This window comes from Rhyacophila brunnea, unplaced genomic scaffold, assembly GCF_057557595.1.
Source record: "Rhyacophila brunnea isolate RB1 unplaced genomic scaffold, BYU_Rbru_1.0 scaffold_2, whole genome shotgun sequence".
NCBI classification, from domain to species: Eukaryota; Metazoa; Arthropoda; class Insecta; order Trichoptera; family Rhyacophilidae; genus Rhyacophila; species Rhyacophila brunnea.
In genome coordinates, this window is record NW_028232859.1 from 25524264 (window position 1) to 25537936 (window position 13673).

A 13673-nucleotide genomic window follows, 5' to 3' on the forward strand; every position below is an offset into this window, starting at 1 on the left:
TACTTACATTTTTATTGTACAAAATTAGTATACTTATATTTAACACTCAATGTCTTTCATATTATATTATGAATGATTATTAATAGTTTTTCATTCAAACAATACAAAATAATTATTTTTATCTCTTTATAGAATATATTATTATTATGTACATTCATTTTTTTCTATAAATTCTAATAAACTATAAATTATTCACATTATGTACATTATTTATATTGTATTATATTATATTTATTATTTTTATCATGATTTAAATACAAAAAAAGAAAACCATTTAAATTGTTAACCATTATAAATGCGATTCGTATGTGAAATAAAATAAATATTTAACGTACGTGATTTCAAAACATCTGAGATTTATATATCTTTATTATTTTTTCTAAAAAATACGACGCTTGGCGGAACTTAAACCTCGATTCACTAGATTTACGCTAATGTGCTTTGCAAATTAAGCCACGGGTACCCTATATACGAAATTAACAAGCAGTTTTTACATATTCAAAGTGCTTGTCAAATTACATTAATGTTTGGCTATCGACTTTTGTGTTTTAAATCGAAATTAATAAATAATTTATGAAATTATACATACACCTAATATTTGTTTTTTTTATTATTCATTTTGTAGATAATAGTAATATTTCATAATAAACGATAATAGCTGACAAACAAATAATAAAATTGCATATGTATGTATTTTGTTTTGCAAAAATAAAGATATACAAGAAACCTTATATATAATAATATAATCCTTATACTAATTAAATACACTCTTGATGGCAAGATTATATGATATTATTCACTTATTTAAATCACTTTATATTTTAGGTGACATGCGAGAACCAAAGTCTTTGCTATTCGCATATAAATCAAATTCAGGCTCCTTAGAGGTTGTGTCACCTGTCTAGTCATCTAAGCCTCTCATGAAGAATTGGAAAGAGGAGCAGAGGCAAGATATGCTGTGCGCTGCTTGATAAGCCTGCAGATCCCGTCTGCATGGCAGCTGGACGTTCGCCTATCAAACCATCAATCATAATATCTGAGCACATTTATGTAATAATAACAGTCTATTAATTTTCTAGCGGTCATAACGCAGGGTTGAGGAACTTTATTAGGTATCAGCCTAAATGTATTTGCTTTAAATAATGTTACTCCATCCGTCCTCCAGACTTCAGAGTATAATAAAAAAACAAGATAATTGCCCTTATAATGTAGAATCAATTTTATTATATTTTTTATACATAAAAGTTAAGAATGTTAAAATCGTATTTATTATTAATAATAATATTACTTTCATGATTACAGGAGGTTTTAAAATTTAAGTAAATTGAATGAACATTTCTCAAGTTCAATAATCAATAAATTTTTTTAAAAGCCAAACATGCTGCAATAAGAATAGAAAATAATATAATGTAATTATACAACATTAATGAAACTGAAGCATTTTGATTAAAACACCACTTTTACAATTATTATTGTTATTGCATTTTTTACATTATTAGACGAGTTTTTTTTATACGGAATTTAAATATATTTGAGAGTCCAGCCGTTTTTCTTTGTTCCATGGCATCTCTACCTTAATAAAATGTTTAATTATAAAGTCAAAGCGATCATTTGGTACATGAAATACTATTTTTTTGTATTTTTGAGTCTTATTTTCCCCGAAAATTTTCATGTTTACCCATTCAGATAATTTTCCGATTTTCCCTGGCTTATGCCGTACTAAATATATTTAGAATAGATATAATATACTGTTTTATAGTATGTAATGGTGTAAATAAATTGAATTAATTTATGTGTCTGCCCAGATATCTGATATAATTAATGTACAACGTATAAAGTTTTGAAAATGTAAATCAACTAAGGTAATTGTGTCGCTAGATTTCAAAATCAGCCAAGTCCATAATAGATGAATAGGAGAAAAACAGCTTTTTGTTTTCTCAAATATACAGTTACAAGGATAAAAGTTTATATTATTTCGAGTATAGAATATTTAAAATTAATAAATTCCACATTTTGATAATACAGAAATGTTAGAAAGCAATTCTTCAGCAATTCACAAAAAAGTAAAAAATATCTAAAGGTGGATTTGGCTGATTTGGAAATATAGTGACACAATTACAGAGTAGAATGGTAATATTGTATCGAGGCATTGATAATTTTGTATTGCCTTCTATTTTTTAACTGTAATTTAAATATTATAGATCCGACTAATTAATCTTAAAAAAATAACTGTCTAAATACGAGTATCAATCAAGTACGCCAAAACGTGAGCACCTACATAATATACTGTATTGACAGATTGACAGACAATTACTAAGCTTGTCTATAAAATTTTTAAGTTACTTTTAATACAAGCGAAATAAGAGTACTTATTATTTAAATAATCGCTGTTTTAATTTTAAATACTTAGGTCTAACAGTTAGTGAAAATTGTATAAGTAGTACTCATTGCCTGACAGGATGGTCTTAGACATATTTTAAGGTATTTGATTAGTTATAAATTATTCTTACTATAAGAAATTGCTTTCCAAAATAATATTGGGTTTCAATTTATTAAATATTTTCCTTGCGTTTTCAAATATAAATATTACTATTTTTCTTACCATTCAAGACGTGAACTCTAACACTGGCTACGTCAGCATTTGAAGGGCTGCAGGAATACTTCCCCGAATCAGGTAAGTCGGCGTGTTGTACTAATAGTCGGGATGTAGTGACCTCTCCCTTTTCGGTAACTACTGAAACACCGCCTCTGGTTGAGTCGTAACTTATTACCTGTTATAAATACATAATACCATTGAAGCATTTTGAATTCCTGAAATCTTATAAAATAAGATTTTTGTTCTACAAAAAATCCACACATAACTCTTGGACCATATTATATTTTATACAAAGTGGTAAGGATGTCTATAGAATATACTTTTTTCAATACTTTGATAACTTTCATTAGATATGATACTGGTCTTGGTACGTTACGAAAAGTTATTTGTACTTGGTACGTTACGAAAAGTTACCCACAAATTATTAAAAAAGTTGTTTTGGACAAAATATTTCAATGCTGATGCTTTTTGTAGTTTCTTGTTGTAGATATCTTAGACAGAAACAATTTGACACCAATAAACGAAAATATAGATATTTCTCTCCCAAAACAGCATTGTCAATACTTTCTTATGATACGATACTGATACTAAATATTGATAATTTTACTTCCAATATAATATGCTAAGATATATGGGTTTTTATTCTAAATGAAAATCGTCAAATTCTAGGTTATTTCTGTATATATTGGAGGCAATAGAGTTAGTAGAGGGTAGTAGTGTAAATAATATTATATTAGGTATAGGTACCTTTATATACATATTATTATATTGTTTGAAAATTGCAGTTCATTATTTAAATTATCATTATTAAATAAACGAGATAATAGTAGATATTACTTTTACACTTATATCCGTCAAATTAACACTTAATCTTGAAATATCTAAATATTGTTAAATCACCGTGTTTGGAAATTTTGAGCTCGAAATGTACTACTTTCACTGTATTTTCCTTCCACATTTATATTTAGCCTATTTAATATTTTTTTATTCCTGGTTTTTAAATTACAGTAAAGCCTTATAAAAGTTAGCTAACGCTTCGGTCTTATTTCAATATTCATAGAAAATGGGATCTCCTGACATATAAATATTTGTTGGTTAGATTCCATATAGATATGGTAAGTATCTAAGTATTAATTTATGAAATAATAAATTCATAGTTTAGTATTTGAAATGAAGTATCTGTTACAAATTTAATACATATAAAAGCTTTAGTCATAGTGGTAGTTTGGATTGATCCTTATGTAAAAAAATATAGGTTTCAAAAATCTAAAAAAAACTTTGTTTAAATCTAATTAAACAAATAAAGTTTAAAAATTGCTTCGCTCAAGGTGAATTTAAAATTCTGTTACTGACAGGCAAGATGGGGAAAACGATATTCCAAGAAACTCTTGTATTGTAAAAGTTTGAACGTCGATAAATACGAATGGAAAAGTATTTTATTTAAGGCGCTTATTTCAGTGACAAAGTTACACTTTGCCCTAATTTAATTTAAATTGTATTCTTGAAAGGCATCAGTAATAATAATTCAGTATTTCTCTTTTATTGTTCAGTATTTTTCTTATGTTGAACTTCCAGGAATCAAAGATATTAATGGTTCACAAAAAATTCATAATAAGTACTAAACACAAAAAATAAATACAATTTCATGCAACATGCCTATAAATATTAATGTTTATAATTCTATAGTGTCTATTAATATTACATAGCTTATTAAAAATTGAAATGAAATGACTTAGATTACTGACTAAATGCTCAGTTACTTACATTCTTAAATTATTACTAAAAAAAATAGAATAAATAAATATAATGACATACACCACACACTAATTATTTGAGACACTTATACGTATTATTATTAATTATTAAATAATATATCAATAATTATTGATGTTCACCATCTTTGTAACTTTTTTTAAATTTAACCTAGTTTTCATAGTGCAGATAACTGCATTTGATAATTAGTGAAATAGCACTTGTCAGCAAAAGTAGGTACGTAAGTAAAATCCAAACATATTAAAAAATCTCAATAATATATTATGAATTTGAGTTATGTTGCTAACTGATTTTGTAATACACGCGCATTATTTTAAATTTTATACAATAAGTTCTTATGTATATATATTTATACAATATATATATATATATTATGTTGTTTTAATTCATCCACGATGGTTGAACGGTTACGCGTCCGGCCAATATTCCCCTAGTTCTGAGCTCGAAGTCCAGGTTTGGAAAATCCACATGTTGTTTTTCAATGTATATTATTGAACCCATTAGACAAATGGCTAATATTTATTTCTCGTAAAGAACAAAAAAAAATACTCGAATACCCTCCATCCATGAGACCCATAATAAATATGATCTTCTCATTACCCACCTAAAAACATCAAACATAAAACTAAATATGAAATACATTAAAAATACAAAAGTTTCAAATATCTCTACTTGATATACGAAATATTAATTTAATTTTAATAATTTAATTAACCTCATCTTGGTGATACCAAAAAATATATGCTGGTGGCTCTGGACTGAATCGGATGCTGCACGTAAGGTTTATTGTACTGCCCATGTCAACATGAAGATCAGGTCCTCCCAGAATTGTTGCAGTTGGAACTAACAGAAAAAACATTTACAACATATTATTATTGCTACTGCAAGGAATTTTTAATGAAAATATTTTGGATTATTGCGGAATATGCACTAGAAAACAAAAATAATACACTATATTAATCTACAGTAATAACTTTGCATGAAAATATTTAGTTTTTTTTAATAATAAAATTATATTCCTCTATAATATTTATTATTTTTCTCCTCAAACGCGTTTTATTATTCATTTTTCGGCTCTAATATAAAGATGAGAATAATATGTTGGGAATGCACTTACTGCCATATTAATATATTATTATTAGTATGACGTGAATAAATGGATTTGTTTGGCAAACATGCCAACACATTCTAAGAAAAAAATCATCATGGCAATTCGTGCATTTATTTATCTCTACGACTTCTAGAATTATTTTATGTTTAACGGCCTACGTGCGCCACGTAGGTTAAAATGGAGATTTTAAGGTATTCTCAGAGAATAAGCCTAGACATTCCTTAAACGTTGTAGATAATCTATTAACATAATTTTGAAGCCTTATTATCCCTCATATTTATTTTAAACATTTGATGACTACATAAAGTATTTTTAATACATAAAATAGTATTCTTTTAAACCTCTCAATCTAATGTTTTAGAATAGTCATATTCCAGTACATCCATGTGCAGTGGTGTTAAGATTTTTTAGATTTATTATTTTTTAAACGAATTTACAAAACCATTAGTAAAATCAATGTTAACATTATAAAGTGAAATATTTACGATAAAAAATTATATTTATAATATCTGTGATCCCAAATTTGACAAAAATTAGGCATTTTATTATTTTAAAAAATTAGCACTATTAACACATTTGAAGATAGTTCTAAAAATACTGATTATAAACTATATCTTTGACCATTCAAATGTTACAACATCTTACGAATAATGATTGTTTTATAATAATTATTGACCTAAGAATAAGGTAGTATTTTTTTGAAATATGCCATTTCTATTGGCATTTCCCAGTAGTTAAGCTACAACATACGGTCGTAGCCAGAAATTGACAAACGATAAATGAAGTAGGGAGTAAGATCATGTTAACGCGCGTGTTTGAACATGTACCGAACCAGAAAAAAAATCATTTTTAAAAATATATTTTTTCTGGTGGGTATATATGCATGAGAGGTTTTAAAAGTAGGTCTTTTTAATATATAGAATGTTACATTCTTAAATCTTGTGTCATATTTGTTGATTTAAAAAGATAATTTATTAAAATATGATTTTAATAAGAATTATCTATACACATTGTGGATCACTATCAAATATACTATCAAAAATTTCATTGAAGCATGTTTTATAAATAAATAATTAACATTTTAAATATCCCTCGTTAAGTTAATAGTCTATTTCAGTACCTAGAGCTTATAAAACTCGCAATATAAAAAATATAAAATTCTTAATTAAATCTAAAAAAATTGAGACTGTTATAGGTAGGTATTTGATAAGTCCTTAAAATGGTAAAAATAAAAATTATATCTCACCGACTACATTAAGATTTATAAAATAACTCCTGACGGGCTGCGTAGACACCTGGCACTCGTACATTCCAGCGTCTCGCTGTTGTGCCCATTTTATTTGAAGGGTCCACTCACTCGCCTCCTTGTGGTGGGAGGCCTGAAACCGCTGGTCTGAAGTGTACGTGTAACTACCTACCGTTAAGATGTGGAGATCGCGGTGTCTGATCCAGGAAACCTGACGTTTGGAAAATAAACTGTTAAAAAAAGTAAGTGCTTAAGTAAATAATGCATTAAAAGTATCTTCAAAGTTACAGTAAATATCTATATTTAGGTAAGTATTCGGGAAATATATTGTATTTAGTTGTTAATCAATAACTATATTTAAGGAAAACGTTGAAGAATATTGTAATTGAATATTTTTTTTGTATGTTTATATGTATGATAAAATTAATGGGTTCCATTATTTTATATAACACCATACCACAGGGTGGAGGTAGGCTATGAAGATTCAACATAAATAGTCCATACTAAATTTTATCACACATACATATTATTTGTTGTCATTCAACTACGAATACAAATTTTCGATGGTTTTGGTTAGTTTTCAAAATTCAATTTAAGCAACCCATAATAGATTTTAGATTAAAATAAGTTATATTATAACTTATGATATTTCATAGATAGAAAAATATTTTTATCTTTGATGGTTTGGTAAGGCAGGGGTTAATTGATTTTTAAAAGGAATCTTCAATTTGTATGTCTAATTTTATTAAAACAAATGAGTATGATTGACAAAGTATACTGTGCTAAATGTATGCCTCCCTTCACCCTTCGCTTCTGATATATTATTATAGAACATTTTTTATACTTAAAACATCATATATACTAGAGATAAGAGTTATATAGAATATCTACCAAACAATTGCACTTACACCAATAAAATCTATCTTCAAGTTTATACTGACATATAAAATATTACGAGTATATATTATTTTGAAACTCATGAGTGAAAACATCATCAAATATTATCTGTTAAGATAAAGTGCGGTGCTACTTTAGTGTTAGTTAATAATACAATTAAAGCTTTGAACAAACGTGAATTTTTATCAGTTTTTAAAATTAAATTACAATTACTTAAGATACCCACGTATTGATTAATGAAAAAAAACTTTAAATATAAATAATCAGCAAATTGTATTAAACGTAGTTCGTTAAATGCCCCTAAGCAGCACATGAATTCACAATTACAAGACTTTAACTTATTAACTCATTCGCTGCTGACTATATAATGATTTTTTAATTAGCACCTTTAAAATTCACGTTAATTACATCGATCGGCCGCCTGGTCATTACGCGCATGTGCGTCTTCAGCGTCCAAAGTATTAATGATGATACATTTATTATTTTTAAAAAAATAGTGTATTGTTATGAAGGACTTTCTTGAAATAGGTATTTGAAAAAATTTTACTGAATATTTCAACGAAAGATTGAATTTTTCCGAGTGAGAATTACAATTATTATTGTGTACAATAATTAGCGCTTACGCTTTTGTTCCCCAAGTTCCGCACTTTGCAGGTAAGATACGCCGACTTGCCGACAAGTGCAGTGACATTTCTCGGAACGGCGTCGAAGTAAGGGTGGTTGTGAGTAGGCGGGGGCTGACTCGAGTAGGCGGAACCGCCCAGCAAAGAATTGTACCCCCCTGACCCCTTGCTGTACACTCCGGCTTGTACTGAAATACTCCCTGCAATAAAAGAAACATTTCAGATCACTTAGGTGCTGATTTATTTAATACAGATATGATGATGAATTAGGCGTCACTTTATTTGATAATACGTTTTTAGTAAATAGATAGCTTTTTTAGATTAGTAGAAAGAACTTAAAAAAATCCTATTTAGGCTAATAATTATCATTTTTGTTTATTAGCAAAGCATTTTCTTGGAAAACAACAGTGATTTTGTTAAAATAATTATTACATAATTGATACCACACATATACACAAATATTGTTATTATAAGTAAGCCCAGGAAAGAAATTAAAAAAATACCCATTATATTATTTTCCACAAAAACTAGTTCATGATGTATATTTTTATTTGTTATTAATAGCCTTGTCCTTGTTTTTCAGTGCAAGGTGGTTGTTAGTAATTTTGAACAATCACAAACATCCAGGCATTAAAAAAATTACATAAATATTTTGTGTCCTCACCGGGATTGAACCCTGAGCTCCCGGATCGAAGGCCAGCACCTAACGCACTGCATCACGAGAGCCGCCAATTCACGATATATTACTTAATTTTAGATATCGCTATCTGAAAGCAACAGTGAGATAAAGTGAAAAAAGTCGATTTTGAGATAGATTGATTTGCCTACTTGATAATGAATCACTGAATTAAAAAAAATGTTTTACCCACTTAAAAAAATGCCACTGTTGCATTTATTAAAATTGTCCTGTTATTTTAAAGTAGTAGTCAGATTACTGAGATAACCCACTGTAAATAATGTTATACCAAAAATCCTACCATTTTATTACAACGTTTTTCTTAGCTCGTATTCTTATTTGTCCGGTGGTTCTTTGTCCGGTACAAATCTTGCAATCGATTTTTAACTAACTTTCCGACTAGCTAGATATTTTAAACTTTTAGAATATATCAGAACACGATACCAATCCATTTTTTAAAATACTTTTAGCCATCTTTAAGTAGATTTGAATTCATTTTCAGTTAATTCTGTTTTCTATGAAAAGTTATTTCGACACCATTATTGGTTGGCTGGGGTCCTAGCAACAAAATTATTAATATATACGTGCGTTACTGTGGAAATCAATATGACATGTCAAGTACAATTTTTTTTGATCGTTTAAGCTAGTCAAGTCAAGTTTATATGGTTCAACAGAATTTAAAAACGTTGTATATAAAAAGTTATTTTTATCTTGTAAATATTTATCTAATATAAACCGCAGAAAAACCAAAATAAACATATAGTTACTTTTCATTAGAATGACACAAACATTTACGTTCAATTATTATCTCTAAATTAGTAGTATTTTAGATCCACAGTTGCCGTCAGGTAGCGACATGTAGCTTAGACAGCCTAATTGCTACGTGATACGTTCATATAAAAATAAAAAAATGTCCATCTGACAACGGAGAAGAAAGAAACAACAATATTAAAATGAATCAGAAAACTATCTCATGAAACAAGGTAGGTATTAGTAACGATTCCTAATGAAGATAGGTTAGAAAGTTTTACAAGAGACAATCGAAAATCGTCATATTTGAAAACCCATTTAACCGAATAAATACAATTTCACGGGTACGTAATTTAAAACTTTACTAAGTAGGTGTGCAAAGTATCAGTGTAGTATAATTACTAAGCAATAAGAAATATTAAACTATTCATTTATCTCGGTTCAGAACTTGGCCTCTGGAGAGGCTTTCCAGGGATCGTATCACAAAGTTTTCCACCACTTCCAACTTCGATATTTGCCGACCGTTTGTTAGTTATTGCTTTGCAACAGAGACTACCAATGTTAGATATTGTGACAACTTCTTAATAAAACAATAAGAGTTCTACAACTTATTAATTATATTATAAACTACATTTACACAGCAGGTTAATATTATATTAATATGTTTATGTAGGTAGTGAAAAACTTTAGTTTAATAAATTTTCATTAGCGGAGCTTGGAGCATTAGCACGGAGCAGTGGTGCAATGGGTAGTGCTCCACTGCTCCGGATGTTTTTAATATTGTTATTAAATTTTTGTCTAAATCCAATGAAAATATTATATTTAACATGTTTTTGCAATATTGGAATTATTTGAAATAAAATAAGTGTTAACAATTTTTTAAATAAAAATACAAAGATATGTGGGTTAATAATACAACAAGTAATAAAATAAGAAATAAAATAAAATAAAATAACAAAAATAAAAGTAGATGGAAGCACACAGAGGAACTATTGATAGACCCTATCTTAAAAACTAAGAAAACAACGTCCACCTAAATTCACCCTCACGTCGAGACCCTGCTTGAAGGATCTTGACCAATAACTTCGGGTTTCTCTTTCAAATATCAAGTCAAAATATATAAAACTTTCATGTTCATTGCAACAAGCTCAGTTATCACAATAATTAGTTATTATAGTGATACTAATACAAATAAATGGAAATAATATGTACATTTAGTTCTTCGTCGTGTGTTATGGTTGTTTGTATATATAATTATTTATCAAATAAAAAAATATATATTAATGTAATTTTGGTGCTTGGCCGAAAGCAAATCGCTATTTTACTCGCTGATATTAATATTTTAAAACATGCGATCGTAGGATGCAATTTATTATTATTATGTTAATAGTCGACAAATAAGTATTTGTAACCCGACAATTAACCATAATTCAAGTTGATGTATTAATATAAACAAAAAACTGCCAAACATACAATCAATACCATTAATTTTACCTCAAACACCATTTAAAAAACGCTATTTTAGAGTATGTGGGGTCAATGTTTTGGTGTATAAATTGTTTTACGTGTGGTTTGCCGCGGAATTCTGCGAAGATCTCCAGTGTGCCGTGGATAAGAAAAGGTTGCGAAGCACTGCTCTAGGACATACGTGACTCAATTGTCAATTCCACGCCAAGTTGAAGCAAAATATGTTAAAATATTTTTGTATATATTGATTGTTATGTTTTCAATTTGGCGCATACTTTTGATACAAGTACGCGTTAAATAAAATAATTATGAGTTTTTCGAGTCAAAGGATTCAAATCAATAACTCTATGGCTTATAAATAAGATTTCTGCTAACTTTTTATTATTTATAATTAAAATGAAAATTTATTTTCATTATTTACAAAATACCTCAAAACTTAATACAAATAAATTTACAGTTGTAAGATTGACTACCATAATATTGATTATAAGGCTACTGTATTAATCTTATTCGCTTTCTGTTTGTAAAGCTTTCAACAGTAACATTATTGATTATTTTTCTGGATGAAAATGTATTGAATAATAAATATTATTATATCATAATGAGTGTACTTTACAAATATGTATTTAATTACATTTTGCTATTCCATCATTTGGGTAGAATTACTGCGATATTGAATATCAAAGCTAGGCACCTACTCCAATATTTGATCAATCGATTTAAAGCTTCAAACAGTCAATATAATATAAATAACACGTACATCGTATTTACCAAGCAATATTGATATAAGGCATTATGTATGTATAGTGCCTATGTGGTATTTTTATTCTTCTTCGTTGTCTATATCTCTTTTTTTTAATTATACATATTATGGCAATAACCCGTAAAAGCCTAGTCGCTAGTCAAATAAAAGATTTCGACGAAATTTAGAGTAGTCTTTCAAAACGTCCGTATCCAGTTGCTTTGAAAGATAGTATGAAAGAGACATTGAGGCTCTGAGCATCGTAATCGATGGCCGAGTGATGACCAGCGTATAACCTTCAATCGTTACTGTCACATGCTGTTACATGTCATTAATGTGGGTATACACAAGGCGGTTATCGGCGGCGATCGACGATAATTTATCATATTTATATATTTAGGTAGTTAATTGTTACAATAAAATAACAGTATAAACTGTTAAAAAGTACTATATTTTAACAACCCCTCTCTTGGCTGTGTTAACTTTTACAGCGAGATAGACAATTATTATTTTGACAGTTTAGGCGGATAACGTATTGTAACAATTATAAATAATACCTCAATGCATAAATATGATAAACCACGCCGTCGATAGCCACCTTGTCTATAGAATAGATTCAGTTTGCATATTAATACTAATTATATAATAGTATCATTTGTGTGGAAAGATAATTGGCTTTCATTTCAATTGCAACAGTTTGTTAGTTCATTACCAAATTTCTCAAAAATACTTAACATCTCATATAATATACATAAATCTATTAGACTAAATTCTAGAAAAAAGAGTTAAACATAATATGGGACTTGAATATTATATTATGAGTTGCTCTTATCCTTCGACCTATCAGTCTATACATGACGTATGCGAATTAAATCTAATTACTCTTTCAATACTTTTGCAGTATCTAGATTCTAGTGTACCCAAAAAAAATGGTTGCATTCCCTCTTTGAATATTTTAATACGATTCTGTAATCTCAGATACTAATCCAAACGACTCTCATCGGATTTTTGACGCCCAATTTCTGATACTGCTTTGAATGCAGAGTTCTCGTGGTACGATTAACGTTATATTTATATACTAATATTATCATTTTATTAATTAAGTAATAAATATATGCGGTACATTGAATTATCGAGCAAAAATTATTATCGAATTCAGTAAGTATGTACTAGATATTTTTCATTATCTGATCTAAAATAGTGTACTTAATATAGTAATTTAAATTATAGCAAACTTTATAAAGCCGAAAGTCATACACGATATTAATGTTTTTGGTCCAACTTGGAAATTATAATATGTACCTACACGTAGACGGGATTCAAAACTTTTCTGTATAGTCAGTATAATAATAATGCTGAGTATGTATTTATTTATAATAACCAATGATCTTGCTGCACACACATTTTATATAAAATAAATGAAAATATCGGTGAATTATTTTAAAATACCGTATTACGTATATAAAAAAAAGAGTATGTGGTTACCATTGCTAAAATAACTGACTCACATTAGAGTAGTATCCGTTATGAAGAATAAGAGAAAATATTATTAATATTCAAACTTTTTATTTAATATTATAATATATTCGTATTATTTTTGTATTCAATACTGAAAGATCTCCGTTATCCTAAGGTACTCTTAATTTAAAGTCGTGTAATTCAGTCAAAGCACATTCAATTACATGGTGACCTCAGTCGTCGGTAACTGCTCTTGAGATATTCCCATTCATAAAAAAAATAATGCTGCACACCAAACGTAGAGTCTCGTGATACTCTAAATTAATACCGGATA

At 28.2% G+C, this 13673-nt stretch overlaps 1 protein-coding gene across 1 annotated transcript in view; it reads right to left on the minus strand.

Annotated features, from left to right (window-relative positions):
- Positions 1 to 893: 893 nt before the first annotated feature.
- LOC147072110 (zwei Ig domain protein zig-8-like) overlaps positions 894 to 13673 on the minus strand; it is a 57951-nt gene continuing 45171 nt past the window's right edge. Inside the window, 5 exon segments of the mRNA XM_085946426.1 lie at positions 894 to 1012; positions 2603 to 2771; positions 5085 to 5212; positions 6727 to 6937; positions 8247 to 8446. Coding sequence (XP_085802552.1) covers positions 894 to 1012; positions 2603 to 2771; positions 5085 to 5212; positions 6727 to 6937; positions 8247 to 8446 — 827 coding nt within the window.